The sequence below is a fragment of the Podarcis vaucheri genome, assembly GCF_965113315.1.
Source record: "Podarcis vaucheri genome assembly, chromosome: 16".
In the NCBI taxonomy this organism is placed as follows: domain Eukaryota; kingdom Metazoa; phylum Chordata; class Lepidosauria; order Squamata; family Lacertidae; genus Podarcis; species Podarcis vaucheri.
In genome coordinates, this window is record NC_138754.1 from 14,154,948 (window position 1) to 14,181,975 (window position 27,028).

At 47.4% G+C, this 27,028-nt stretch overlaps 1 protein-coding gene across 7 annotated transcripts in view; it reads right to left on the reverse strand.

Moving 5' to 3' along the window:
* Positions 1 to 317: 317 nt before the first annotated feature.
* SYVN1 (synoviolin 1) overlaps positions 318 to 27,028 on the reverse strand; it is a 29,397-nt gene continuing 2,686 nt past the window's right edge. For 2 of the 7 annotated variants that reach the window (XM_082202740.1, XM_082202739.1), the window contains exons 2-16: positions 23,998 to 24,153; positions 21,611 to 21,703; positions 20,244 to 20,396; positions 18,754 to 18,802; positions 15,604 to 15,707; positions 13,861 to 13,987; positions 12,459 to 12,558; positions 10,962 to 11,027; positions 10,650 to 10,766; positions 9,578 to 9,744; positions 9,167 to 9,319; positions 8,848 to 8,970; positions 7,566 to 7,752; positions 6,264 to 6,427; positions 318 to 5,320 (exon numbers count right to left, since the gene is read on the reverse strand). In XM_082202740.1, the coding sequence (XP_082058866.1) occupies positions 5,169 to 5,320; positions 6,264 to 6,427; positions 7,566 to 7,752; positions 8,848 to 8,970; positions 9,167 to 9,319; positions 9,578 to 9,744; positions 10,650 to 10,766; positions 10,962 to 11,027; positions 12,459 to 12,558; positions 13,861 to 13,987; positions 15,604 to 15,707; positions 18,754 to 18,802; positions 20,244 to 20,396; positions 21,611 to 21,703; positions 23,998 to 24,129 (1,887 nt within the window). In that variant the 5' untranslated portion in view covers positions 24,130 to 24,153 and the 3' untranslated portion in view covers positions 318 to 5,168. Of the gene's footprint in view, positions 5,321 to 6,263; positions 6,428 to 7,565; positions 7,753 to 8,847; positions 8,971 to 9,166; positions 9,320 to 9,577; positions 9,745 to 10,649; positions 10,767 to 10,961; positions 11,028 to 12,458; positions 12,559 to 13,860; positions 13,988 to 15,603; positions 15,708 to 18,753; positions 18,803 to 20,243; positions 20,397 to 21,610; positions 21,704 to 22,681; positions 22,805 to 23,997; positions 24,154 to 26,342; positions 26,404 to 27,028 lie in introns of those variants that run through there. The other 5 variants (XM_082202745.1, XM_082202744.1, XM_082202741.1 and 2 more) reach the window with 5 other exon arrangements.

The following is a 27,028-nucleotide window of genomic DNA, read 5'->3' on the forward strand; positions in this document are numbered from 1 at the left end:
TTCAGAATTAGCCTCCAGTCACAGACTCACTGTTAAAACCATGTTCATGGAAGACAATCTTACTCAGCTACGAGTGATCACCAAGGAAAAAGAAGCCTGTCCATGGAGGTAGAACACAGCCATTTTGGCTAGCAGCCACAGGGAACCCCTATCCTTCATGAATTTGCCTAATGCTGTTTCAGAACCATACAAGCCATGGGTTGACTTCCTTTTGTCTATCCCAAGTCTTTTAACCTTCAGCTCTTGGTATCGGGAGGTAGAGGAAAACCCTTTCTCAGCTACTTTCTCTGCACAACAGAATTACAGCTAGCACACCATTTTTAATGCAAGTTTTTATTTGACGTATGTACACGGTTCAAGCTATTAAAAATTATACAATATTTACAAAAAATTAAATAATTATCCAAACCTCCTTCACCTCCATGTTAACACACAGCGTTCATATCAACTCCTAAAGGAGCCAAGTCTGACAAAAATAGTAATTATTATTTGCGGCATTCAAAAGGACCCTGAGCCAACTGAACACCACTGATGTTAAAAATAAGAAATGAGAACAGAGGTATAGATTCTTCCCAAAGCAATTCCCTTCTCCCAGGTGACACAATTTGAAAACAGATTTTTCTTCTTCTTAAATGACGTATTATAGGTTTAATCCAGGTCATACTCGGGCTGATCCATTCAGAGCCATGATGGGCATTGGATAAAACCCAATGAATTTGACATGTAAACAACAACAAAATGGCAATCGTTTTTACAAAATACCATTTCCCGCTCCCCCTCCCACTATTTATGTAAAGGGGGAATCCAGCAGCTGTAGGATTTCCGCTATCACTTTGACTAGCCATCTCATTTGGTTAAGACCTGGAATGCAGAAGTAAAACCTGGGAGGCTGCTTTGTCAAAATGCATGTAATTATCTGTTCCAAAACCCATGAAATGTTGCAGGAGAGGCTGTGAGGAAGGTAACACAATCTGGCCACTTTCAAATGTGTATTTGGAGGTGTGGGAAAAAAGGCCACTCGGCTCTCGAGAGAGAAAGTGTACACAAAATCAAAAGCTCTTTTTTAAAAAGGGAGGGGAGGTAATCATATGGGTAATAATATGCTGAGCAGCTGCAAACAGGCCACAAAAACTCAAAGTCTCCTTGTACGTCAGGGATAGGGGAGCCTGCGGTCCTCTGGGTGTTGCTGGGCTCCACCTCCCATTGATCAGAGAGATGGGGAGTTGGAGTCCAGTGACATTACAGGTTCTGCATGCCTGTTGGTCTTCAGGGGGTCACTTGTGTGGAAACAAATCCTTAATTTCAAATCACAGCCTCCATGACGGGCTGTGTGCAGTGCCAGGAGCAAGGAAAATCCACTGGCAAGACAAAGTAATCGCAAGCACACCTCTATCTCCTACTTCTTCCCTTTCCGCCCACTTTTCTTCTGTTTACAGGTGCTGGGAGAATTTTGGCCTTCCAGATGTTGCTGAGTAAGAGTTTCCATCCTCTCTGTCACCACCTGCTTGCAGGGACTGGTGGGACATCAGCAACATCTAGATCGGCATTTTCCAAACTTGGGTTCTCCAGTTGTTTTTGAACTAGTGTTCCCATCATCCCCAACCACTGGTCTTTGCAAGCTAGGGATGATGGGCGTTGCAGTCCAAAAACAGCTGGAGACCCAAGTTTGGGAAACACTGATCTTGAGAGCGAAAGGTTCCCCACACCTGAATTACAGGTGCTGTCACTCGTGTGTGTGTGTTGGTTTTTTGCTCCTCTAAATTTTCCCTTTCCTGCTGCAGAAGGGAACACATCCATTGCACACCTGAGCGATGGCATTCACTCACTGAAAAAGCAGGTGGCCGAGCTTGCTTCAAAGTGCTATACAATGGCATTATTTGATCTCAGGTTCATTCATAGGCCTAGGCAAAACCCGCATAGCAAATGGAAGGGAGAGCCACCAACTGCACCCCCTGGCAGAATCCAAACTGATGGGGTCAGACCATCAATCCTGCCTGCCCCCTTAAGAGAAGAGGCTCTAGTAATTATACCCCAGTGAGGAACCGGCAATCCTCCAACAGTTGCTGTATTACAACTCACATCATCCCTGACTGCCGGCTTTGGCTGATGGGAGTTGGAAGTCCAACAAGACATGGAAAGTTGGCAGGTTCCCCATCTCTGGGCTTACATGTAACACACCTCCAAAGCACTGTAATATGGGTTCCTTCAAAAGTAAAAGTATCAGGAAGGGTACTGGCAGAAAGGCCACAGCACAATGTGGGAAATGGGGGGGAGGGTATGAATAACAGAGCCCTGGGTTAGCAGGACACAGCATAGAAAGGGCAGGAAGGAATTTGAAGGGTGAGATTTCAACCTGGCTGCCTTGTGCTACCCACAGCAAGCTCTCCCACCCAAAAAAAAACTCTCGCCAGGCATTAAGACAAGGTCACTGAACATTTTCCAAGATGGTGATATGTACTTGATTCAGGATTATTATTATTATTTGCACACGTAGAGCTTCCTGAAACAGAAAGGCTGTTCGAGGGTCCATGTGCAAAACTGCTCTACTACAGATAGTCTTTCAATGCTATAATTAGAGCATAACATTCTACCTCCTGGGGGATGTATGCCAACTTCCTTAACATTAGCCACATACTGCCAATGCACATTCCAAAAGGAGACGGGAGCCATGTTCTCCTCCCAATGTTACAAAATTGGATTCGCAGGGGAAGTGTGGACAGGAGAAAGTCACTTGTCAGCCATTGCTTCTTGCCTTCCTCAAAGGGGCAGGTGGTTTGCAGAGATGTGCCCACTGTGTCAAATTTAGGACACCTTATTACAAAGCGTGGCACGTGCTAACTTTCTCCTATCTGCCAATTCTGTAAATCCACCTTAGTTTTACTGAGCAGAGAGGACAAAGGGAGAACCACCCTCAGAAGGCTTTTCCAAAATTTGGAAAGATGAAGCTAACAGGAGCCGTGATCAAAGTCTTTTATTGAAACCAATACTTTAAGCCACCCTTCCCATGTGCCTCTTCCCACAACCACCACCTCAAATCTAAACTGATTGGTTTCTTCCTCTTCTGCCAAGTAACAATATGTGAATATTGCATGTCACAATGCCCTAACCCGTCTCGAAGCGGGACAACGTAGACCCCAAAACAACTTGGAAGTTACAGGGAGATGGCCCAGTTTCTCTGAAAAAAGAAATACAAGGCGATCTAGCATCAAATATAGATGGTCCTACAGGTGGTGTCCCAGGAATGAAAACAGAATAAAGCAGGCATCTTCCCAGGGGGTGGGATTTCATATTCCATGAGCTGAACAATTCAGCATTTTGCTCGGAGCATGGGGTGTTTCAGTGAGAAGGGGCGGAGACCCTTGGCACCATCTCAGGGACAGGACTGTGTTTTCTACCCTGCAGGGGAGCAAGGACCCCAGAGGGAGCCTGACAGCTTCAGACTGTTTACAGCATGGGGGTCCCAAGTGCAGGGAAAAAGCACACACTGATTTTCACAATTAGTTTCTGAAAACTGCCTGTTCTTTTAACATGGGGGCCCTGCCTTTGGGAAGGGAAGCCCCATCACAGGCTCCGCTCCTCTCCCTGCTGCCTTTCAGACAGCTTGATTAGGCGTAGCTGGGATCTACAAGCTGATGGACATTATTGTGAAGACGCCAGAAAGGAGGCGTTGTTATTCCAGAAATGAAGCCAGACAGACACAGGCAGGAACGTCTCAAAAGGCCTGTTCCCCAATGCTGGCAGCTTCAGGAACTGAGGAAGGGGAGGGCCTGTTGCCTGTGGCGACTCTCAAATAAGCATTTGCTGGGTCTGAGCATTTGGAAAAGAGAGAGTGAACAGGGGCTACAAAGAAGAGCAGGCAAACCTGGAATTAATGGAAGCAGAGGAAGAGGGTGCCAGAACTGGAAACGCAAACCACCACTGGGAGGACTTGGTGGCTGACGTTCTACTTAACCAACGTGCTTTCAGATGCTCTCAGATGTCCTGTGGCGCTTACATTTGTTCTAACTTTCTCAGGATTACACCCACAGCCTGCCACATATTGTGCGTGCTCAGAACTTGGGACTCTGGATTAGGCATTGCAAGGCCCACACAGGCTGCAGCCGAAAGTCAACTAACACCTGGTTCTAGCCCTTTGAAGCAGCAGAGGGGCAAGGTAGACGGGTGGCCACCTCGGAGGGCACATCCCATCTTCCCCTGTAACCCTCTCACAGCAGGACCCCAGGACCTCCTCTCCATCTACTGCTGCTTGGAGGAATCCTTGTTTAAAAGTCAGGTAAGGGAGTACGAAATAGTTTTAAAATCGCAAGCCGTATGCCCACAGAGAGAGGGGAGAGCAATCGCTACAGACTCACACTCTCTGCTGCCAAGAATATGCCTCCTCTCAACCTGAGCTCAGAGAGAGCCAGCAAAATTAAGCATTGAGGTGACCTGCCGTTTCCCCAGGGTGTGTGTGTGTGTGTGTGTGTTTGTTTGGGAGGGTAAAAAAGACCTTGTAGTGGGAAGCTGTGGCCTTAAAACAGCTACTGTGAAAAAGCATCTACAAAAATGTCAAGCATATGTTCCATTCAGTTGGCCTCCACGCCCCCACCCCAAAACTGAAAAGGTTGCTTTGCTCAGAAATATCCAGCGAAGAACCCACCTAAAAATCCCGCCGCAGAGTCAGAAATGGAGAACTAAACAAACAAAAACAAACTGCCCGCAGGAGAAGCCACCCTCCAAAACTGTTGATGGGGAAACCCTTTCAGCCAGGTGTGCAAAAGGTGTGCAAAAGGGAAGGAGGGCCTTCCTCAGGCTGCTCCCGTGGTGTAAGAGTCCGTCTGGCTGAGACGAGACAGACTTGGGAACTAGAGGCATTGCTGTCCTTCTGTGAGGGGCTCAGAATAAGACTAGTCTATGTTGTAGGATGGACAGTTGCTTTCTTTTAAGAGTTAGAAATCAAGGCAGAGTCAAATTTTGGAGGCGCTTCCCCTCCCACCCTCTCTGGTCCTGCAGAAAAGTGTGGACCCCCTCCCCAGAGGCGGCTGTGTATCGCATCAGCACTCAGTAGCGCAAGTAAAAGGCATCCAGGTCTCCTTTCTCTCACCGCATGTTGCTTTTCTTCGTCTTTTTTTCTTTTTTTTTGGAAAAGGGAAAGAAATAGCACAGGCTGGGAGGGGGCAGCAGGGACATCAATGGGAGGAGGGAGGAAATTCCAGTTTTTGAAGTCGGCGCCTGCGCAGCTCTGCAGTGTCTGGTTCCTCTGGGGAAGATTGAGCTCCATCCTGCTCCTGGCCAGATGGCTCTGTGTAGCCCTTGGCACCGGCGGCTGCTGGGGACAGATCTGGGGAGGGAGAAACACCACAATTTTGGGGGTCTGTGCCAAAACTGGCACAAACACACAAGGAGGTAGCGTTCCTCAACATCAAGTTTCTAGTCCTTTTAGTTCAAAGTGTGTTGTGTGTGTGTCTTACAAAATTTATATACTGCTTGAATGCAAAAAACAAATCCTCAAAGCCGTTTACACAAAAAATTAAGTAAATCAAATACTTGTCGTTTCAACTCAGCTGGAAATTGTTTCAGTAAAATTTGTTTTAGGGGTTGTCTATTTCCATTCTCCTCCTAACTTCGTTGCTGTTTTTATTGTCTTATTTTATAGTCTTATTCTTATTTATGGCAGGGCTGTAACATTTATTATTTGTTATGTTCCCTGGACTCTGTTGGAGGAATAGCAGGATACAAATGTTTTAAACAAGCAAATATTATTCCATTTTAAAATAAAAACCATTCATTCTACACCCATACCTGCATCTGAAACAGGCTCCCCTGTCCACTGATCAGGGCAATTCTTTCCATCCTTACCCCCCTGGCCAAATCTTTTCTAAGTCACCCTTGGTGCACTTGAACTCAGAAAACACCGCATTCCCCAAGGCTGACCAAGTCCTGACTGTCAAAATGCAGAAAGCGGGGGCTATGTTACTTCTGTGATACCCCCACTAAACATTTCATTAGCATCAGCAGCATGCTAAGGAGAACCAGTAGCCAGGAATCCAAAACCCAGCAGCTTCAAAGAAGTAAAATGTGTTAGAATCATAGAATCACAGATTGTAGACTTGGAAGGGACCTTAGGGTCATCTAGTCCAACCCCAATGTGGGGTTCAAACACATGATTAAGAGTCTCATGCTCTGCTGATTTTAAGCTAATAAAGCTGGGGATCCTGGCATGCTGCCCACAACTGTATCCCCCTTTCAAAAGCAACATCTCAGCACCGATTGACTCTGGCTACCTGCTTGATCTGCCGCGTCTGTCTCTTCTGCAGGTGAAGAGGTGCTGTCTGCAGACTGGAAAGTGGTAGTGGCGGGTTCACTTGTGCCAGGTACAGGGCTGGGGGTCTCCGAAGGGGGTGATGAAGCAGCTGGGGCACTTGGTGGCTGTGCAGTTCGGGGCGTCCTATGAGAGACAGAGAGGTAAGAGATCCAGCAGGCAAAATGCAAGAACTGTGTCAAGATCACACACACACACACACACACACACACACACACACACACAATCTGTGACTTACTAGCTGGGCTTGGACATGATACCGCTTTCCCATTTCAATTCTCATTTTATAGATGTAGAAAACCAAATGGTGTACCCTTAAAAAAATCAACTGAGAACAACAGATTGCCATTAGATGCACACAACAGAGTATGCACATCATTGGCTGAAGAAAAGACTAATAGGAAACTAACAGTTTACATACTACCATAACCTGTGGGGAGAGCTAAAAAATGCAAGTTTATGCAACAAGAGAAGTTGAGGCCTGTATAAATAATCTGGTTCTTCATAATAATACCGGAATACACATTATACTTCTATTACTAGCAATGTTTATACCCTGCCCTCTTAGTCAAAAAGGCTCTCAGATCGGAAAACAGAAATCGTCCCTGCCTTCAGGCTCACCATCTAAAAGACATGCTGCAAGAGGAAAAAGGAACGGAAGGGAGGAGGGAAAAGCAAGCTCAAGCACAAATTATTCAGATCATAGCCAAAGTCAGTGGTGGTTCCACTTCTACTTAAGTTGCACAATCTAGTCTGCTATTGCTACTCATGGAGAAGGGGCAACATCCCCAGTCCTTGGCTCTCATTTAGTCAGCCTTCTAGCTTTGTAGGAAGCTGAACTCTTGAAGCTAATCCAACACTCTTAAGACTTTCCCTTTCCTGTGGAATTATTATTAGAGGAAATGAAGTTAGCGTAGTTCAGGGGCAGATGAGTGGAACCTCTGGCCTTCGAGATGTTTCTGAACTACAATCCCCATCACCCCAGTCCACATGCCCATGCTTGTTGGGATGATGGGAATTGAGGTTCAGCAACATCTGCAGGGCCAAGCTAGGCTTGTTCTAGTTTGTGACCACCAAAAGCCACCCACGCACCAGGACACACAACCAGCCTGTTGACCTCTAAATACAGTAACTGCTCCAATTCAATGCAACGCCCGCCTACTTTAAGGAAACGAAGGCTTGCCTCAAGGCAGTTCAGTTGCAGAATCAAGACCTGCTGCAGCAAAATGTTGTTGGGGAGCAGGGAGAGAACCAGGGAGATTACCCGATCGTTGCCAACACAGTGAGATACTGGTTGATCTGCAGCATGGCAGCGTCAAGGAGTGTGTGGATGTTCTGCAGGCACTGGAGACGGGCTTCCAAATGCTGCCGCTCATGGCCTTCCATGGCCCGCAGCTCTTCCTCTGTCAGCCCAGCAAACCCAGATGGTGGTACCGGCATCGGAGGGAAACCTTTAGGAGAAGAAAGAACACTGCGTATGAGACAAGACGCAGAGGGAAAGAGAGAGAGATTGGCAGGACAAGGAGTTAGTTCCTTGAGCACACGGACTGCTAATACCATTCAGATCATCTGTGAAAATGATGGTCAGTGTCCAATGTTTTGCCCATTCATTTCAATTGGTCTTCTCTGAGTGGGACTAATGTTGGCTACTACCAGGACTTTTCTATTTTTCCAGCCGGAACTGAATTCCGGCACCATTCCCATTGTAAGAGAAAAGGGAGGTGTTTGTGTTGAGTTCCAGCACCTCTTTTTCTATAAAAATAGCATAGGACTCAACTCTTATTCATGGCACCACACCCTACACAGGATCACAGGTTAATGACCAGAAAACAGACATTTTTTGCCATTGGCCCAGCACCACGGAAATGCACTTCCCTCTGCCACAATGGAATCAGAATCAGGACAGACCAAACGAGGTATTTCTTCCTGTGAAAAACCCTTCCTTCTGCCATACATGAAGCGGCTGCCTCCATCAAGTGCTTCAGACAACTTATGGAGACATTTATTTTTGCGCAGACTTTCCCTGACCCAAAAGATAGATAGATTAGATAGATATAGATATCACATAGGTTTTTATTCATTTTCATCTTTAAACTGTTTAACATGGTGGTACTAAGACACAGTGTATCTTTGCTTCCATTAGAGCATACGACATGCAACAACTACATAAATATATATAAATAAAAACAAAACTACAAACAGATAAACGTTTCTGAATATAGTAACAAAATTGTGTCAAAATATATATACCAAAATTATTACAATTAGTTACAGCTCGGATCCTGTTATTACTAGATTTTCTGTCCTCATGCTTTTCTACTGGTTTTTATTCTGCATTTCTGTACAGCACGTAACAAGCGTTTTAAATTAAATTTAAATTTAACAATTACCCAAAATCCCACTGATATAAGCAAAAAGCGAGGCTAATGTTGTGGCGCACAGAAGCAGCCACTGGTATGGCCTGCCTTCTCTGCCCAGCCAGGCTGCCATCCACAAAGATGCACACACACACGAGGAGGGTCTGTGTTTAGGTTTCTGAGACTCACCAAAGAGAGGTGGGAACGGCATCCCCATCCAAGGTGGAGGGAAGGCAAAACCAGGCACCGTCCCTGCAGGGGCCGCGGTGTCCGATCCGGATGCTGAATCGCCACTGGGCCTCGAGGCGCCTGCTGGGGAAGACAGCAACGTAAACCTCATGGTTGCCCCACAAGCTTAAAGCAAGTTCACACAAGTCTATTCCTCTTCCTGGGCTGCACTCAGTGGGAGCCAACATACTTGACTCAGGGAGCCCAGGGAGCACACAGTTCAAGGGATGCTCCCTATAGCAGGAACAAGGAATTTGTGGTCTTTCAGGGGACGCCTCACCTGACGTTTGTGTTCCTGAGGTGGAAGGAGTGGCTGCTGAAGCGCTGTCTGCATTGTTGGGGGGCTGGACGCCAGGCACTGGAGGGAAGGGGCCCATGGGCGGCCACAGAGGGAACATCCCTGGAGGGAAAGGGGGCAGGATGCCTTGGGGAACTGCAGGAAATAATAATAAGAGAGAGATAAACTCAGAAAGATTAGGAGCCACCATGCAAAAGGAACACAAAGGGTCTTTCACAACCCCAGTTGTGGGAGCTACAGTGCTGAGCTCCCCACATTACAGCGGCGCCTGTGGGAACCCCAGAACACCACCTGTTCTCTGGTGTTCCTCAGGGGTCGCTTGGTGCCAGGAGTATACTGGGGTTAATTCCTGGGAACCAGCTTGAGATGATTCGCCCAGCAGCTCAGACTTACAGTTTGGCGGCTGAGGGATCAGTGGAGTCTGATGCTGCTGCGGCGGCTGCTGCCCTCCCTCCTGTTGCTCAGGGGGCGCCTGCGACTGAGTGGGGAGGGAGGCTCGGAGGACGTCCATCCGGCACGTGGGACAGGTCTGCTGGCGCTGGAACCAGGACCGCAGGCAGCTGTGGAAAGGGAGAGGCAAGCTGGTTGGAGCGAGCGGCTGGGCCGCAACTACTGGCTTAGCACTCTACCTGCCGAAAGCTCTCCTTTGGGCAGGCCCAAGCTGCACCCTCCAATCAAGAGGCAGCAGGGGAGTGGGAAAGCATCAAATAACACAAAGAGTCCAACAGTGCGATTTTTAGAGAGGTCCCAGCTACAAGGACCACAAGCTGCTTTCTGTGCCCCTGATCAGGGGTGGAGGGTTCATTCACTAGGCCTGGTTGCTCCATTACCCTAAGATACAGCACACAATGAATGGAGCAGGCAGACATCAGCCACTGACTTATTCAGGTACAGATAGGTAGCCGTGTTGGTCTGCCATAGTCAAAATAAAAAAATTCCTTCCAGGTCTTACTATTGCAGTTGTTAAGAGTCGTCAACAGGCTCATCTCAGCTACCTGCCAATCTCCCATTCCCACCACCCTTCTGAGTAATACCCCTCCCCACCTTCTCACTATATAGAAGGATCTGGCAACTTCTGTTTCAGTGTATCTGAAAAAGTGTGCATGCACACGAAAGCTCATACCAAGAACTAACTTAGTTGGTCTTTAAGGTGCTACTGGAAGGAATTTTTTTATTTTGACTTATTCAGGGTTTGCAAATACACTCCCCAGAATACCATTGGCGAGCATTCCCCCATCCTCCTCCAGCAGAACGGCAAGGGTTCCCCCGCTGATGCTATCCTGTGCCCTCAAGGCTCAGCGCCAACAAGGTCAGGCCCTCCTCACTTGTCTACCTTCTGTGCTCGGGACCCTGGACAGTGACCACCAGTCCTAGGCTTAACAGTACCGGCTGAACTGTCTCAGTGCTGCATAAAACCCATCTCATACATTCAAGCTTCTTAAGTACAGTATCAGCCAACTCCTACCTGGTGTGGAATATGTGGTTGCAAGGCAGGCGTTTTGCACCCATTACCATCTCCTCCCGGCAGATAATGCACACGTTGTCCATGGCCTGCAGTTCTTCTGGAGTGGCATCAGGATACCTGGGGAGGAGGAAAAGGATTGCAGAAGATCATGGACCTTCTTCCCTGCCTTTCGCAAGGTCCAGTTTATGGAGTTTTATTTAAGGCTCCGGCAAACCATGAAAGCTCTGCCCTCCCCCCTCACCTCAGCAACCCAAACTTGGAAAGGAGAACCACTTTCTACAGCCCTCACCCCCCTTCCCAGTGAATACTCACAGGGTGTTCATGTTGCGAATAGCTCGGCGGGACATGATTGCATCTGTCACAGCTTTCTTGAACTGCCTGGATGGACATACACAAGAATCAAGTCTACCGCTGATTTGAAAAGTCTTACCAAAACATCTTAAGCGAATACTGGGCAGGACACCCTTGGGTTAACATCTTGCCTAGTTACTGAAAACCTGTGTGTCTGACTCCTGATTCTGTCCAAGATAGCTGCTCTGAATGTTATGGCTCTAAATCCTTTCCCCTGGGCTTCCTTTCTCCTGCTTCATTTGCTGATGCTGCTCCCTCATCCCCCTAGTCCCTATTCTTTAATGTAATTAAGCCAAAACACATGCAGACTGAAATCACTGCGTGTTCTTTACCTACCTGCCTCCTTCTCCTCCCCTTAACTGTTTCCCTGTATCAGTTTCAGCCACGTACATAGACTGCACTATAAAAATCATAACTTAGCAGTAATAAACTACAGGTGGTTTGGGAACACACCAGCAAACAAGTGCTTTTGTTTTAATAAAATTCAGCCTTGCTTTAGCTGTTCCAGGCGCATACGATGCTGTACTCAAGAGAAACAAGCATTTTCCCCGGCTGATGAGAAAGGAGAGTTTCTTGATGTTGGTTTATTCTCTAAATATTTTTTTAAAAAAATTGTAAAATGATGCTTTCATAAGCCAGTGTGGTGTAGTTAGAGTGTGGGACTAGGACCTGGGAAATCAGGGCTCAAACCATCTTCTTGGTTATGAAGCTCGCTGAGTGACCTTGGGCCAGTCGTTGCCTCCGAGGTCTAACCCCATGTGACATGGGGAGTGGGGGGGGGATTGATGTCTGCTACCTTGAGCTCTTTGGAGAAAAGGTGGGATATGAAAGAGGCAAAAAGCACTAGCAGGTGATCTAAGGGCACCATCCTCATTGCTTCCACTGATGCGACAGATAGTATGCATGAACATTAGGTAAAGTAAAGGTAAAAGTACCCCTGCCCGTACGGGCCAGTCTTGACAGACTCTAGGGTTGCGCGTTCATCTCACTCTAGAGGCCGGGAGCCAGCACTGTCCGCAGACACTTCCGGGTCACGTGGCCAGCGTGACGCAGCTGCTCTGGCGAGCCAGAGCCGCATACGGAAATGCCGTTTACCTTCCCGCTAGAAAGCGGTCCCTATTTATCTACTTGCACCCGGGGGTGCTTTTGAACTGCTAGGTTGGCAGGCACTGGGACCGAGCAACGAGAGCGCACCCCGCCGCGGGGATTCAAACCGCCGATCATGCGATCGGCAAGTCCTAGGCGCTGAGGTTTTACCCACAGCGCCACCCGCTGACAGACAGTAAGCATGAACATTATCTCTCTTCAAATGGCATTGGCCCAAAGTGCCTCCCCTCTCCCAAGACTCTGGCTATTTTCAAGCCAGAGGACTTATTTCCTACACATGTGGATCCCTACAAGCAGACGGATGCATGCATTCGCAAGCCTGCGCATACGACGATGCCAACCACATCTCACCTCATAGCCAGGTACATGGGTCGGATGGCAAACAGCGGGAAGGTGTGCACTTTGATCATGATGGTCATGAAGGCCATGTACAAGAGGACCTTGATGAATCCTGCAGAAGAAGAGGCGGAGGAAGAAAGCGGGGGTCAAACCAGCACATAAACCTTCACGTTGCCAAGAGGCAAATCCTTTCCGGTAACCAAACCACAGATGCTCCATGTCCTCTTCTCACCAGGGAATTGGCTCAGCTGTCACAAATCAAACCGCCCCCCCAAAAAAATATTGCCTTGATTTCTCCATGAGGAGTTGCCACTAGGCCCAGGAGAAGGCAGATCTTTAAAGCCCTACATGGCCTCGGCCCTAAAGGAGCATCTCCACTCAGCATTGCTCAGCCAGGACACTGAGGTCCAGTTCTGAGGGCCTTCTGGAAGTTCCCTCACTGTGAGAAGTGAAGCTACAGGGAACAAGAAGATGGCCTTCTTGTTAGTGGCGCCCACCCTGTGGAACACCCTCCCATGAGATGTCAAACAGATAACCAATTATATGACCTTCTGTAGACATCGGAAGGCAGCCCTGAAAGCAGTTTTTAATGTTTGATATTTGATTGTGTTTTTATACAGTGGTGCCCCGCAAGACGAATGCCTCGCAAGACGGAAAACTCGCTAGACGAAAGAGTTTTCCGTTTTGGAGGTGCTTTGCAAAACGAATTTTCTATGGGCTTGCTTCGCAAGACGACAATGTCTTGCGAGTTCCTGCTGTTTTTTTTTCCTTTCCCCCCCTTTTTTCTAAGCCGCTAAGCCGCTTATCAGCTGATCCGATCAGCAGATAAGCCGCTAAAAGCCGCTAATAGCGCTAATCCGTCAATGGGCTTGCTTCACAAGACGAAAAAACTGCTAGACGAAGAGAATCACAGAACGGATTCTTTTCGTCTTGCGAGGCACCACTGTATTTTACTGGAAGCCAACCAGAGTGGCTACAGCATACAAATAATAGAATTATTACTACTACTTTTATGGCTGGCATATGTGCAGGGAGGCTGCTTTGTGCCCACCTGGCCAAGCCCCACCAAGGATCGCCACAGGGCAGAAAAGTAACTCTAAGGCAGGAGCCCATTGTCTGCTTTCTTTGGCCAGGAGGCCCCTGTTACCTAGGAAGCCGCTTTATATTTGATCGTTCATTCATTCATTTATCATTTTATTTGTATGTCGCCTTTCCATAGTTAAAACAGTGCTCAAGGCAGCTTACAACATGACAAGATTTACATAATCAGACCCTGGGATCATCTAGCTCAGTATTACAACACCTGGCAGAGGCTCTCCGGGGTCTCAGGCAGGGGCCGTTCCCATCCCTGTCTGGGGCCTCCTGCATGAAAAGCAGCTGTTCTGCCACAGACCCACAGGCCTTCCCCCATCACCTGTGAAGAGCTCTGTATACAGCATGTAGACGGCCTTGTTGTCCCAAGGGTTCTCGCTCTGGAGGTCGATGGAGTGCAGGATGTATTTGATGAAGATGGTGAGCACCATCGTCATGAGGATAGCATACTGTGGGAAAGGAGCAGCAAGAGAGAGAGGACCAAGTCAACTGACAGAACGAGGCATTGGTTGGCAAACATCTCCCTAATCCTGCCGTCGCTTCCCAGAGAAAACCAAAGCAGCTCATGGAGCAGGAGTCCTCTTTCCTGCTCCCACCAGACATCAATGCTTCAAGGTTCAATCCGCCCTGAGGGCAACATGGGGGCAGCCATGTGAAGCCAGGCACACCATATCCAAAGCTGGCAGTGCCAAGGAACTCACATCAAGCCATTCAGTTAAACCAACAAGCAATGCAATTCCAACCTACGACACATACCTCACCCTTCCTGCAGTTCTTTGTTTCTGGCTATGGGGATTAACTGGGATGCATTCATGAAGCAACAGCCTTCCATGAGACTTCGGTGAAGCAATAAAATTGCTAGCACATTTGCAAACCTAAGCAGGGTCCAGTGTGGTTTCAAATTGGATGGGGGACCACGTGTTGAGATTCCTGCATTGCAGGGGGTTGGACTAGATGGCCCTCGGGGTCCCTTCCAACTCTATAGTATTCTCTCTGAAAGGATGGGCAGCGTCAGGGGTGGCAAATACCTTCCTATGCTTTCAGCATAATAAAAGACGCTCAACACAGCAGGCAACAGCCAAAGTATCAGCATGAAGAGGATCTACAATGCATCCCCTCCAGGAGAGGCTGGTGTCCCTTGGGACTAGCAGGGAGCCCAAGAGGAGCTGGAGTCAGAGCTGCTGACAGGTTGGGGCAACTCATTCTACCTTTCTCCCAATCCTCCTCATCCCCACCTGAGTTCTGCAAGGGCAACCCTGGGACTAAGGAGGAGGAATCCAACAGGCAGGGCCACTCCCTGGACTGGATGTAAGCAGGAAAGCAAGCAGGTGGGTGGTGGCTTAGGTTCGTAGGACACTGTCCTATGGGAACTAATGGACCAGCCTCCACAGATCCCCCTCAAACTCTGACAGTTCTATCTGGAACCCAGCAAAGCTCCTTGCTTTGAATTTTAAATCCCTACTGCTTTAGAAATTACCTCCTTAAAAGCAATCTAAATCACTGTCCGTTTTCTTGTTTTTAATCTAAATTAAGTCTGTCTTTACTCCAACTCTAAAAACACTCCTTAGCTCAGAATGTATACGGTGGCAGCTGGTGTATGGCAAGTGTGTCCCACCCATGAACATACACATCTCCATGACTGTAGATTCTTTCGTCTTCTTAAACTCACAGAACTGTAGAGTTGGAAGGGACCACGAGGGTCATCTAGTCCAACGCCCTGCAATGCAATAATCTTTTGCGCAAGGTGGGGCTCAAACCCACAACTCTGCGATTAAAAGTCTCATGCTCTACTAACTGAGCTATCCCAGCTTAGTTCTTCACACTAGGCTATTGAACAAGAGCTGCTCTATTGACTTGCATGGAGAAAAGGAGTTTCTGAATTGCTGAAACCTATGGCTACATCTCCCCACCCCACCCAGTGCTCTGCTTCCCAGGGTCATTCACAGCTGCTGGTCTGCTCTCCTCTTTGCAATCTGTGGTCTGTGTCATCAAAGGCTGTCAGAAACCTCTGCTAGCTACTGTGAGCGATGACTTCCTTGCAAAGCGCAAAGCGCACTCCAGTCACCTCAAAGCCAAAGACCAGCTGGACGGAGGCTCCCCGTGTGAGGATGCTGTGGTAGGCATGGCTGACAAACAGGAAATCCAGAATGCCCAGGAGCAGCATCAGAGCTAAAGAGAGGGAGAGAGAGAAAGAGTGAGTTGCCATTTCTAGAAGGCTAGCCAGATTAGCCTGTTGCATCAAAAACCCCACACAGTCTTGTGACACCTAAAGGAAAGGACTAGCAAATGTACTACAGTGGTGCCTTGCAAGACGAAAAGAATCCGTTCTGTGATTCTCTTCGTCTAGCGGTTTTTTTCGTCTTGCGAAGCAAGCCCATTGACGGATTAGCGCTATTACCGGCTTTTAGCGGCTTATCTGCTGATCGGATCAGCTGATAAGCGGCTTAGTGGCTTAGGAAAAGGGGGGAAAGGGGAAAAATCCCGGAAGGAACTCGCAAGACATTGTCGTCTTGCGAAGCAAGCCCATAGGAAATTCATTTTGCGAAGCACCTCCAAAACGGAAAACTCTTTCGTCTAGCGAGTTTTCCGTCTTGCGAGGCATTCGTCTTGCGGGGCACCACTGTACGGCTTAAGCTTTCTGAAATGGTGATATTCAGAAGCCAGTAGGAGAACATTCAACCTGCTAGAACATGCTGATATTGACCTCATGGTGGCCCACCCTTGAAAACAAACTTTGAAGAGAAAATCTGGTGTCAAGCAGCTGAAACGTAGTTTACCAAAAAGTTTGGTTCATCAGATGCTGAATAGAGAAATGGTTTGCTGACCCACTGTGGGTGTTGATTTACTCAGCTGTGCTAAGCCCCTGCTCGTTTCAGCACCAATTACTGTGCTTGCAAATGGTCACTGTCTTTTATTTTATTTTTTGGCAGGCACCTCAGCTTTAATTGAAGCACCACAGACTGTACTTCTTGTACTTTGCTGCCATTTATCTCCAACATTTACAAAAGCCTGCCAAAGGGGGATTACACTTCACAGCATCCTAAGAGAAAACCCCAAGGCATTCCCAACAGAAGAGCAGTTACAGCAGAAGTCAGCCCAGAACTCCAGGAATCCCACCACAGCAATAACCAGCTGTGCACCAACAACTCCAGCACAGGCATGGGGACACGCGTGACCTTCTAGACAGTGTTGGACTACAATTTCCATCATCCCTGGCCCCTGACCATGCTGGCTGTGGCTGAAGGGAGATGGCAGGCCCTCAACATGTGGAAGGCTTCAGGTTCCCCAAGCCCTTCTCCAAGCAGCTCAAGCGTTCTTCCTTGGCTCCCTTGTTCTTCACTTATTTGCTTAAGGCATTTATATATACCGCTTAATCATTTGCATTTCAGCTTGAGCAGGTTGAGACAATGGGAAGTCCCACAGATAGTGGCCACGTAGGGCTTTGTGTCAGAGCACCCAAGTGAGCTATATGCAAATGCCAGTGTGAAATAACATTTCCTGCAGTCCCTGCATGCAAATGTCATCTGGAGTAGTCCTCCTTAACCAACTGCTTCCTTTGCAGAGCCCCCCAAAGGAAGTGCTTAAAGCTGTGCCGAATGCCAATCCGCCCTCACCCTCCACACCACAAAGCGTCTGACGGGGAAGCTCCTTTTACTCAGGCTCCCCTTCCACCATCCTCCCTACTAATTATTCCACCCTTGCGGAAAGCCACACAAATCTTACAAGCTGACCAGCTGCTGCTCTGCCAGCAGAAGTGGTGTGAAGCATTTTCAGCAAAGCCTTCACCAGGGCTAAGTTTTAGCTGAGGCTCAGCTGTGGAAGAGGGCCCATGCCAGCAGCTCAACCCTATTCTCATCAGGCCTAAGCGTCTAACAGTTGGAAAATGCTCATCCCACCAAACTCTTGGCAGAGCACATGAATGAGGAGTTTTCTTAGGCAAGAACTCCTGTTTCAGCTCAGCAAATCAGCTATCAAACCTCCACATCCTGCTGCCGCCTTAAGGTACTTCGCCTTAAGAATTTAGTTTCTTTCTTTTTAAACATACCTATTTGATTGCCTGGACCTGTCTAATTTGCATGTTAACTGTTTTGGGTGTTTTTAGTGCAAACTGCCCTGTTTATTGAACATTTTAAAAGCATCTAAAAATAAAACCAAATAGATGAATAAAACACCAGGGATGACTTCCCATTTCTGAATGCAAGCCCTGAACCACGCTGTCTGGTTTGTACAAATTTGCCTGTTTGGAAGTCCTGGAGATATCCGCAGCTGGTCAGCCTTAAATCCCTATGCCTGCTTCCCACCGATTCCCAGATCCAGCACAAACTTTTTGCCCTTCTCTCCCAGAGCTTGTTATGGCCTCACTCCTTGCCAGTTATTTCCCTCCTCTTCTATTCCAATATATCGCCACCAACTTCCCCCTCCAAAGGCCTGTTGCTCCCTGAAACAACGCCGCCCTCTCTTGTTGCCCCTCCTGCCTGGCATGGCCTCCCAAAACACCTCAGGGCAATATGCTCCCCTCTTTAATGGAAGAAACCCACATCTTTTCCCAGGGCGCTTTTGGAATGCACCCCACCCCACCCCAAAACAAACTGGAACTAAGCCAAATCACACGCAATGGAAATAATTGCCATATTCTTCCTGTGAAGTACAGTGGTGCCTCGCAAGACGAAAAGAATCCGTTCTGTGATTCTCTTCGTCTAGCGGTTTTTTCGTCTTGCGAAGCAAGCCCATTGAAGGATTAGCGGATTAGTGCCATTAGCGCTATTAGCGGCTTTTAGCAGCTTATCTGCTGATCGGATCAGCTGATAAGCGGCTTAGCGGCTTAGAGAAAGGGGGGAAAGGGGGGGGGAAACCAGCAGGAACTCGCAAGACATTGTCGTCTTGCGAAGCAAGCCCATAGGAAATTCGTTTTGCGAAGCACCTCCAAAACGGAAAACTCTTTCGTCTAGTGAGTTTTCCGTCTTGCGAGGCATTCGTCTTGCGGGGCACCACTGTAATTGCATATTCATTCCTCTCTCTCTGCCTCAGGAAGCTGGATCGTTAACCAATCCCACACTTGCACTCAGCACAGGTGGGTGGGCAACAACCTTTGCCGTAAGCAAGAAAATGGGCTAGATTTGGGGCAACTGCAGGTATGTCCGTCTTTCATTGGGAAAGGACTGGAAGCAGCCGGGCAGTGGAAGAGGAAAGCCTTGAAAGGAAGGCAGGTACTTACAGACAATGCGAAAATGGAAGAGCCAGGAAATGTTTGGGCTCCTCTCCATCTAGAGAGACAGGGGAGAAAGGAGCAAGATTAAGTGGTCTTATCACCCAAGATAAGCAGCAACTTTTATTGACTGGCCAAACTCATGTAGGCCTCTATATCGAACATGTGCTTTGCCGACACATCTTGGCACTCAGGTTGGAGCATGGCTGTTCTGCATTCTGGGCAAATGTCCAGAATTCACAAGGATCCCTGTAGAAAAGAAATGTCTGAAGGTGGAAGCACTTAAAGTAGAAATGGGGAACTTGTGGCCCTCCAGATCTTGTTGGGACTGCACCTGTCATCAACCGCACCTCACATAGCCAACAGTCAGGGATGTTGAGACTAACAGCATCTGGAGGGCCAAAGGTTCCCCATCCCTGACTTAAAACTAGTGTTGGAATCTTACAAATCCCCCCCCCCTCCAATCCCTGCTCCAGACTGGTTGTTAACAAGAGATTCTAGTGCCAAGAATCCAATGCATTGGAATAACCCTGCTATTAACATAGCTTGGTCTGGGTTGGTGTGTGAGGCACCATTTTGCCCAACTTCAGAAACCTCTGTGCAGAGTTACTTTGATAGGCGTCACACATTTGCAACATCCGCTCTTCCTTTCACCCTTACTGTGTCACATGCCATGCTAAGCCATGATTCACAAGCTTTGCCAACCTGGTGACCTCCAGAAGTTTTGGACTACAACTCCCATCAACCCAGCCGGCATACGTCCAAATCACCTGAAAAGCACCAGGTGGACTTAAGCTGACTTAGTGTGTGGCGTGCACCAGCAGGAACAAGGTACAGCAAGCCTTGGGTTGATGTCCTCCTCTCTTCCCTTCTCCTTCTCGGATGCAGAGATAATGCAAGCCTTTTGGCCTCCACCATTGCCTTGCACGAACTGAGAAGTGGTTCACCAACCCTCTGGTGCCATTGGAAGAAAACTAGTGGTAGGTAAGCTGAGAAGCTTCTCAGAAATCCTAGTCCAGAGGGTGGGGACAAGAGACTGGGGCCTTCTTCGCAGTAGCCCCATTTTTAAAGGAATGCTCTCCCCAAGGAGGCCCCCCTGGCACCCAATTTTGTCACTGTTTTGGCACCAGGCAAATAGGTGATCCGCCCCCACTCCTAGGCATTTTGAGCAGCTCCAATGATATGATTGTACTATTAAATTTGTCTTTAAATAATGTTTATGTGATATTATTATTGTATTTTTACTTTGATCGAAAAATGCTTTAAGATATACAAGCGTAATATACCTAAAACTATCAAAGCCCCAGGTGTTCCTAGGAATGCACATCAGCCTTGCTTTTGAGCCACCATACAAGAACCGCCAAACTGGGCTGTTGCTTGAACTGTTCAGGAAACCCTTTTATTTCTCCCACTGCCACCGTGCGTCTGAGCGGCAAGAACCGTTTCAGCCCACCCTACCCCTTCCTCCAGGTGGTGCACCTTGGGGCCACCATACTCACAAAGTCCACACGGTCCTCAGCTAGCCAGTGGAAGCACTTGAGGAAGAGGAGGAGAGTGAAGAGGGCCACAAAACGGGGGCTGAAGTCATCCCTGAAGACTGTGAAGGCAAGGCAGGTCTCGGTCACTGCATACCATGACCGCTCAAGCAGATGCTGTGTGAGAGAGATTGATTTAAGGAGCTCTCTCTAATCCTGGGCTCATCTGTCCCCCACAAATGCAGTCGTCTCCAGAAGAGGCACCCTCCTTGCTATGCTTCCAAAGTAAGGGTGGGAACCCTCAGGCCCAGAAACATCCCTCTGGGGCCTCTCTTCCAACTGTCCCCAGATCACACCCTTCAGCAGCCTGCTCTATGCCCTCCTCAAGTGTTTTTGCCTCACTGAAAATTGCTCTTGAATTGTGATAACATATCTTGCTAGACTGGATTCCTAGCCAACACTGCTGCCATTTGGGGCAGAAATCCCATCACTGCTGCAACTGTGGAATTGAGATTGTCTCTCTCTGACCGTTTATTTTATCTGCTTTTATAAATTGGTTTTTATTTTAGTGTAATAATGATAATTTATTATTTGTACCCCGCCCATCTGGCTGGGTTTCCCCAGCCACTCTGGGCGGCTTCCACAGAAACCAAAATAAAAGTAAAATCACACATTAAAAACTTCCCTGGGATTGTATGATGATGGGTGGGCTAAAAATTCCCTTATAAAAAGGGCTTTTTACCTTTGGTCCTTCCTTCTACTAGTATGTGGCCCCCAGAAGGCTGCTAATGAGGGGAGGCAGCCCTTGGGCTGAGAAAGGTTCCCCAGCTAGGCTTACTGACAGTATTGATACCTGTGGGTCCGTAGTTAAACAACACAAGTAGAAATCTAGCCAGCTGGCAGGGAAGCCAGGGGCCTGGGCACAGATGTGAAATTCTCCAGTTCCATGTGAACAAAATGGTGTTTCTAGGCCTTCCGGCTACCAAAATGTACAAAGGCTCAGGAATTAAAGATCTATCATTCAGAACATTTGATTGCAATGTAACTGAACATCTCATCTCTCTCCTCATTGTACTCAAAAATCCTCTCTGCTGTGCCACTACAGCCAAAACCTAAAGAACTCAGGACACATTAGGTGGTAAAGAAATGCAAGTTATTTACAACTTAACTCTAGGAAATGATGCCAAAATTCTTCCCCGCAAGCTTACAGCACCCTTTAGAGATGATTGATACAGATCCCCCATTGTAAGCCAAACCTATTTTCTCCTCTGTGATCACAGGATGATGCCGATTGAGCAAAGGGGTCTGCGGAGTTTCTGGCTCTTAGTTTAAGCATTTCATGTGTGCCTTCCCACAAGGCCCACAACAACCATGCACCCAACAAGGCTCACCTCCATTTCCGCTGCTCGGAGCTGTCCAAAAAACACTTTGCCCATGAATTTCCCTAACAGGAACACCAGGACGAAAGCTTGAATGTACAGCACCTGACATAGCAAGGAGGAGAGAAAAAATGGCAGAGTGGGAAATCATTTTTAGGAACATCCCTGTGCAGGCCAGACAAAACTTAAAGGTGTCATTCATTGCTGCCCACAATCCTCCCCTCAGAAGCTAACAGGATAGACTGTGTTGCTGAGCTCTGTGGTGGGGGAATATCTTTTGATTTCTTTCTGGTTCCTCAGCATCTCCTCCTAATCTCCCAAACCAAATTATTCTTTTATGCATGTATGTAACAGGAAACCCCAATGAAGAAACCTACAACTGCAGATGGAAGCATTCCAGGCTCCTGGTTGGCAAAGGACACATGAATTTGATCTGGGGCACAAGCCCGGGATTCAAAACTGCTTAATTTTACTATGTGATGCAGAAATATTTTGTGAGCTCTATATTTCAGATGCCCTACGCCTGGATCTCAGAAAACCTCTATTATATGCAGATTGTTTGGGTTCTTCTATTCCTTACACATGTAGGTCTAAATAAGGCTTTACATTGAAGGCTTCCCTTGAAATGCAGACGGCAGCTTTGATGAGACCATTTTTGAGGGGACCCTGGCAGGAGAAGAAGAACACCTGGAATCAACGTGTTACTTTGGTGCAAACTTAACAGTAAAAGGGTTTGAACTGCCATTGTTACTTTCACACCACAGTTCCATTGCCACAAGCTTAGTCTGCAGATTTTACTCTGCCAAACTCCACTGAGGGCTGGGATGGGGCCAACAGTGCAGTAATTGCATTTAGAAAACTTTGTTGTGAACTCAGTCACCACAGAATACCACCACAGAAAGAGAAAGCAGCCTTCTCATTCCCAGTTCCTATACCGGGTGTTGCTTTAGCCTGGGTCATATAACCTGAGTCAGTCTTGGCCAGGGGGGCAGAACCTCTAGCCCGGGGTCACATTTTCCCTGACAGGCCTCTCCATTTGGTTCCCTGGGCCATTCGCCCAAACCACACTCATCTGCTCCATACCCAGTGTCATATGTGACATCGGAAAGCAGGAACAAACTCCCAACATGTCAGCTTATGAGCAAGGAGTTCAATCCTGCTCAGTATCTCTCCAATCCCAACCCCCCAAACACACCTGTGAGCAAACTTTTGACAGGTGGGTGGGAGCAACCACATGACTATATTATGACATCAAATGACTGACAGGTGGGTGGGACAAAGCTGGGTCACAGGGGGCAGGGCAGAGGGTAAGAAAGATCTGGTCTACTGAACCAAATGGGTTCCCTGCACCTGACCTAAGCAGCCAAGGTAGACAGCCCTGGACAGCAGGAGTTCCAGAGTCTCAGGCAGCAGGCTACAGAGCCCTGAAGTTGAGGAAGGAACTCTTGTGAGGTCATCTGGATCAACACTTTGCTTGATGCCAGAAGTTCAAAAACCTACTACATCCTCAATTGTCCTAAGTGCCATCTAGCCTCTGCTTGAATACGTCCAGCAAAGGAGAACCCCTTGACGTAACTTATTTATTCAGAGAATCTGCTTCTTGCTCTTCTGCCAAAAAGATTCCAAGAGCTGCTTGCATACAATCAAATCAAGACAGTCCCTACCCACAAGCTTACAATCTAAATAAAAACAAAAACTGCACACAATGGAAAAGGGACAAACTGCATATCAAACTGCTCTCCTCACCACAAAGTTTCTCCTAATGTTCAACCGTAATCTACCCCTTTATAGATTAAGCCCCTTTGAGCTAGTCCTGCATTTATTGAGCAGCAGAGAACAAGGCAGCATTCACATGGCGCAATAACCTTGGGCTGTTGTGCACTGCCTCAACTGCTGGCACAAAGAAAGAAAAACAAACAGAGGCCACTCCTAAGCTTGGCTTCCTGTGCCACGCAAACTCAGGACTGTTGCTTGTGGCTCCTTAAAGATCCAGGATTGCTAGCTAGACTTGAACTATGGTTCATGTTATTTAGGTCTTTTTGAAATTATTTTCTGGGTTCTGGTGCACTGCACAGAGGGAGCAAGTTCACATATTATATGAAGTTTGGTTTCAGAAAGCCACAATGATCATATGCCAGAGGCCCAGGGTTTGAAGAGATGCTGGCTAAGCATCCTTGAATGCACTGATTATTCCTCCCACTGTACAAACTTCAAAGATTAAACTCAGCAATGGTATCTGGAGTGTGCTTTTATGTCTTCTCCGCCTTTTCTCCAGTACATTCCACTTTTGCTCAAAGGACCTTTCCTTTTTTAAATGGAGACTCTTTAAAGCCACAGCCATGTGATCAAACCTGATATTATGCCCACCTCCCTGCAGCAATTGGAGTAGGCAGACTCACCGCCATGCTGGGACTGGACTTCGTCAGGTACACCACCGTCGGGTAGAACTGGTGCTTAAGATAATAGGCGTGCGCCACCACTGCAGAGGTCAAGGCCAGGCTGGCAGCCATCATGATGGCTGTTCGGAACATCTCCCCAGCCCAGCGCCCAGCAGCCTGTGTAAGAGGAGGAAAAAAGTGGTTGAAGGCAAAAGACTGGGCCATTGCTTGCCTCAGCTTGTGAATAAGGCAAAACAGGACAAGCCACCCAATTTGCATAGTAACGGCCTTGCGCATCCATGTTGCTATTCTCAGAAGCCTTATGAGAAATGCTGTTACTGTGCCCAAACCCTCTGCTGACACGTACTACACTATGGCATTGCAAGTAGCCAATCACCTAGGGCTTGCAAGAGCTGCCTCATGACAACTGGACAGAAACACTTTTTTATACAGCCATACCTCGGGTTCCAGCCGCTTCAGGTTGCATTTTTTCGGGTTGTGGACCGCCAAAACCCAGAAGTACCGGAACGGGCTACTTCCAGGTTTGGGCGGTTGCGGTACGCCGAATCACAACCCGGGTTGCAAACGCTGCAGGTTGCAAACAGCCGCGGGTTGCAAACGCTGCAGGTTGCAAACATGCATCCCGCACAGATCACGTTCGCAACCCGAGCGTCCACCGTATATGAAAGAGTCACCAATTAGCAACATGGGCATGGGGTTAGCTAGCTGGCTTATAAAATGCTTTCCATACTTGGAACACATGTGGATGAATGTGCAAGACTGGAATTAAACTCTTAACTTTGACAGAAGGAAAACCCCGCCCTGAAGGTAGCAGGGTTAAGCAAAGGGACGCAAGTTGTGGATTTTGCTTCTATTACTGATTCAAACCCACTGATACGCAGAGCACAGGAACATCTATCTCCTCTCCCCAAAACCAAGTCCTGCAACCCACTGTCTCCTCCAACTTCTATGACTTTAGCAAACACTACCCAGATGCTTCCTATCTTGGAAGCCATGAGGGTTGGAAACCTGGTTTTGCTACAGAAAAATAACAATAGATCAGGAATGAGGAAACCCAACAAGCATGGGCCAATGGTCAGAGGCAGTGGGAGCTCCAGTCCAACACCACCTGCAGGACTACAAGCAGGAGAATCCCTGCTTTACATGCTGAATTCTGTGTCACATTCTAGTCTCCACTTGTGTGAGGCCTGCATTGAGTTATGCTAACCAGGAAATGTGGCAGTTGTGAAGTGGGGCTGAAACAAATTTTGCAGGATCAAAACTGACATGGCATACACTGTAATGTAGCAGCTTGGTTACAAGGGCTTTGGTGTACCTGCAGAGAAGATTATTTGCTGATTAAACGGTTACTTGCCAAAGAGTCCAACTGATACTTCCAGCAGTAGAGCCTGGAATATAACCGGGCAACCAAGCTTGATCCAGAAATATTTACAGCAAGCCACGAAGGCAGACACCATGGAATTTCACTTTGGAAGTCTGCAAGTTATTTTTAATGTGTATAAACCAGGCTGCCCAGTGAAGGAAAAGCAGAGGTTTGATCCAACGTGGTTTTGTGCTCAAAGCTGAAAATGCAGAGCACAACCTGCCAGGACTTTACCTACTCACTGCACAAGAGTCCAGCAGTTCATTTGAATTGCACAGGGCTCCTGTGAAACAAACTCCCTTCCCTCAAAAGATCAGACTATTTAAATTAAGGATAAGAGGATGCACTGGAAAGTGTAGGATTAACACTTGTCATCTAATTTCTCTGTAAACAAATCAGGTTGAATGCTCACTATAAAGGTTGTCTGGCGGTTACACATCTCTAACTGTGGCTGTCCTGATAGCTCCAAGCACCAAAAGCTGCTGGAGTTAAGATCAGAAATATGGGAAAGAATAACCCTAAAGGAGCAGATTGGTTTAGCACATTCTAGAACATGAGCCTTTTGGAAACAACACTTTTTCCGTATCAGAATGTACTGCTTTCTTAGATTTTCAGCACACGCACACCCCACTCCCCAATCTCAGAACAACCCCAAAGGTCAAGCTAAGATGTGGTTGCTGACTCAGTGAGCTGAGTGAGCTGCATGGCTGTGTGAGAATTTGAACCCCCGTCTCCCTGCTCCAGCTATTACACCACTCTGGCTATCTTCTGCCATAAATCTAGAGAACTCCCCCTCACACCCTTTCACAAACTAATGAAAACCTGTTGTGTTCTTCATTCTTTCCCCTGTCATCTGGCCTGACCAGTTGGAAAACATTCGGCTGAAGAGAGGGAAGGCAAGAGCTATCAGTATATAGAGTCTTATTAGGATAGTCTGTCATTATCTTAGGAGATACCAATACCTCCCTCTCATTTCACACACCTGGTAACTGTGTGGAAGACAAAGTTTTGTCACCCTCCAACAGACTGGGGAGTAGCAATGGGGTAATTTGCCCTATGGGTCATTGCAAGAGGCAAAGGTAGCTGAGCTACGGTAACCTGTGTTTACATCACAGAAGCAAGGGGAAGCTTAAAGGTTGGCACCTTCAGATGCAGAGGCAAAAGAGGATACTGTGCTGCAATTTGAAATGAAGATCAAGCCTGGAAGCAGAATTAATAATCTATGTAAGATGGTTCTTGGAAGAAGGAAACTTCTTCCTTTATCTATTTAACATGATGGGAATGATAAGAAGCTGGCAAATCCCAGCTAAGCCCCAGAAGGCCATGGCCCCACCTTGCAAGACCATTCCACTTACATTGCAGCCACTTCCAAAAAAATCTAGTTGCCATACTATTTCTCAGAGGCCCACCAAAGCTTATAAACAGTCTGTTTACATCCCAACATTATGGCTATTATTAAGAACTGTACAACATTAAGAATTTAAGCTTGCTTCCTTGCCTCTTTTTTTCTATTCCTTTTTTGTATTGCCTTTTTTTTAGTGCAAGCCTGAGAGCAGGAACTGTGCTATTTAAGAAGGCCTTTGGGGTCAGTGTTCGTTTATCGTTTGTGCATATTAGATAGTTTTCTTTTTCCAGCTGGACTGCACTGGTCCATCTCATTTAATTGTT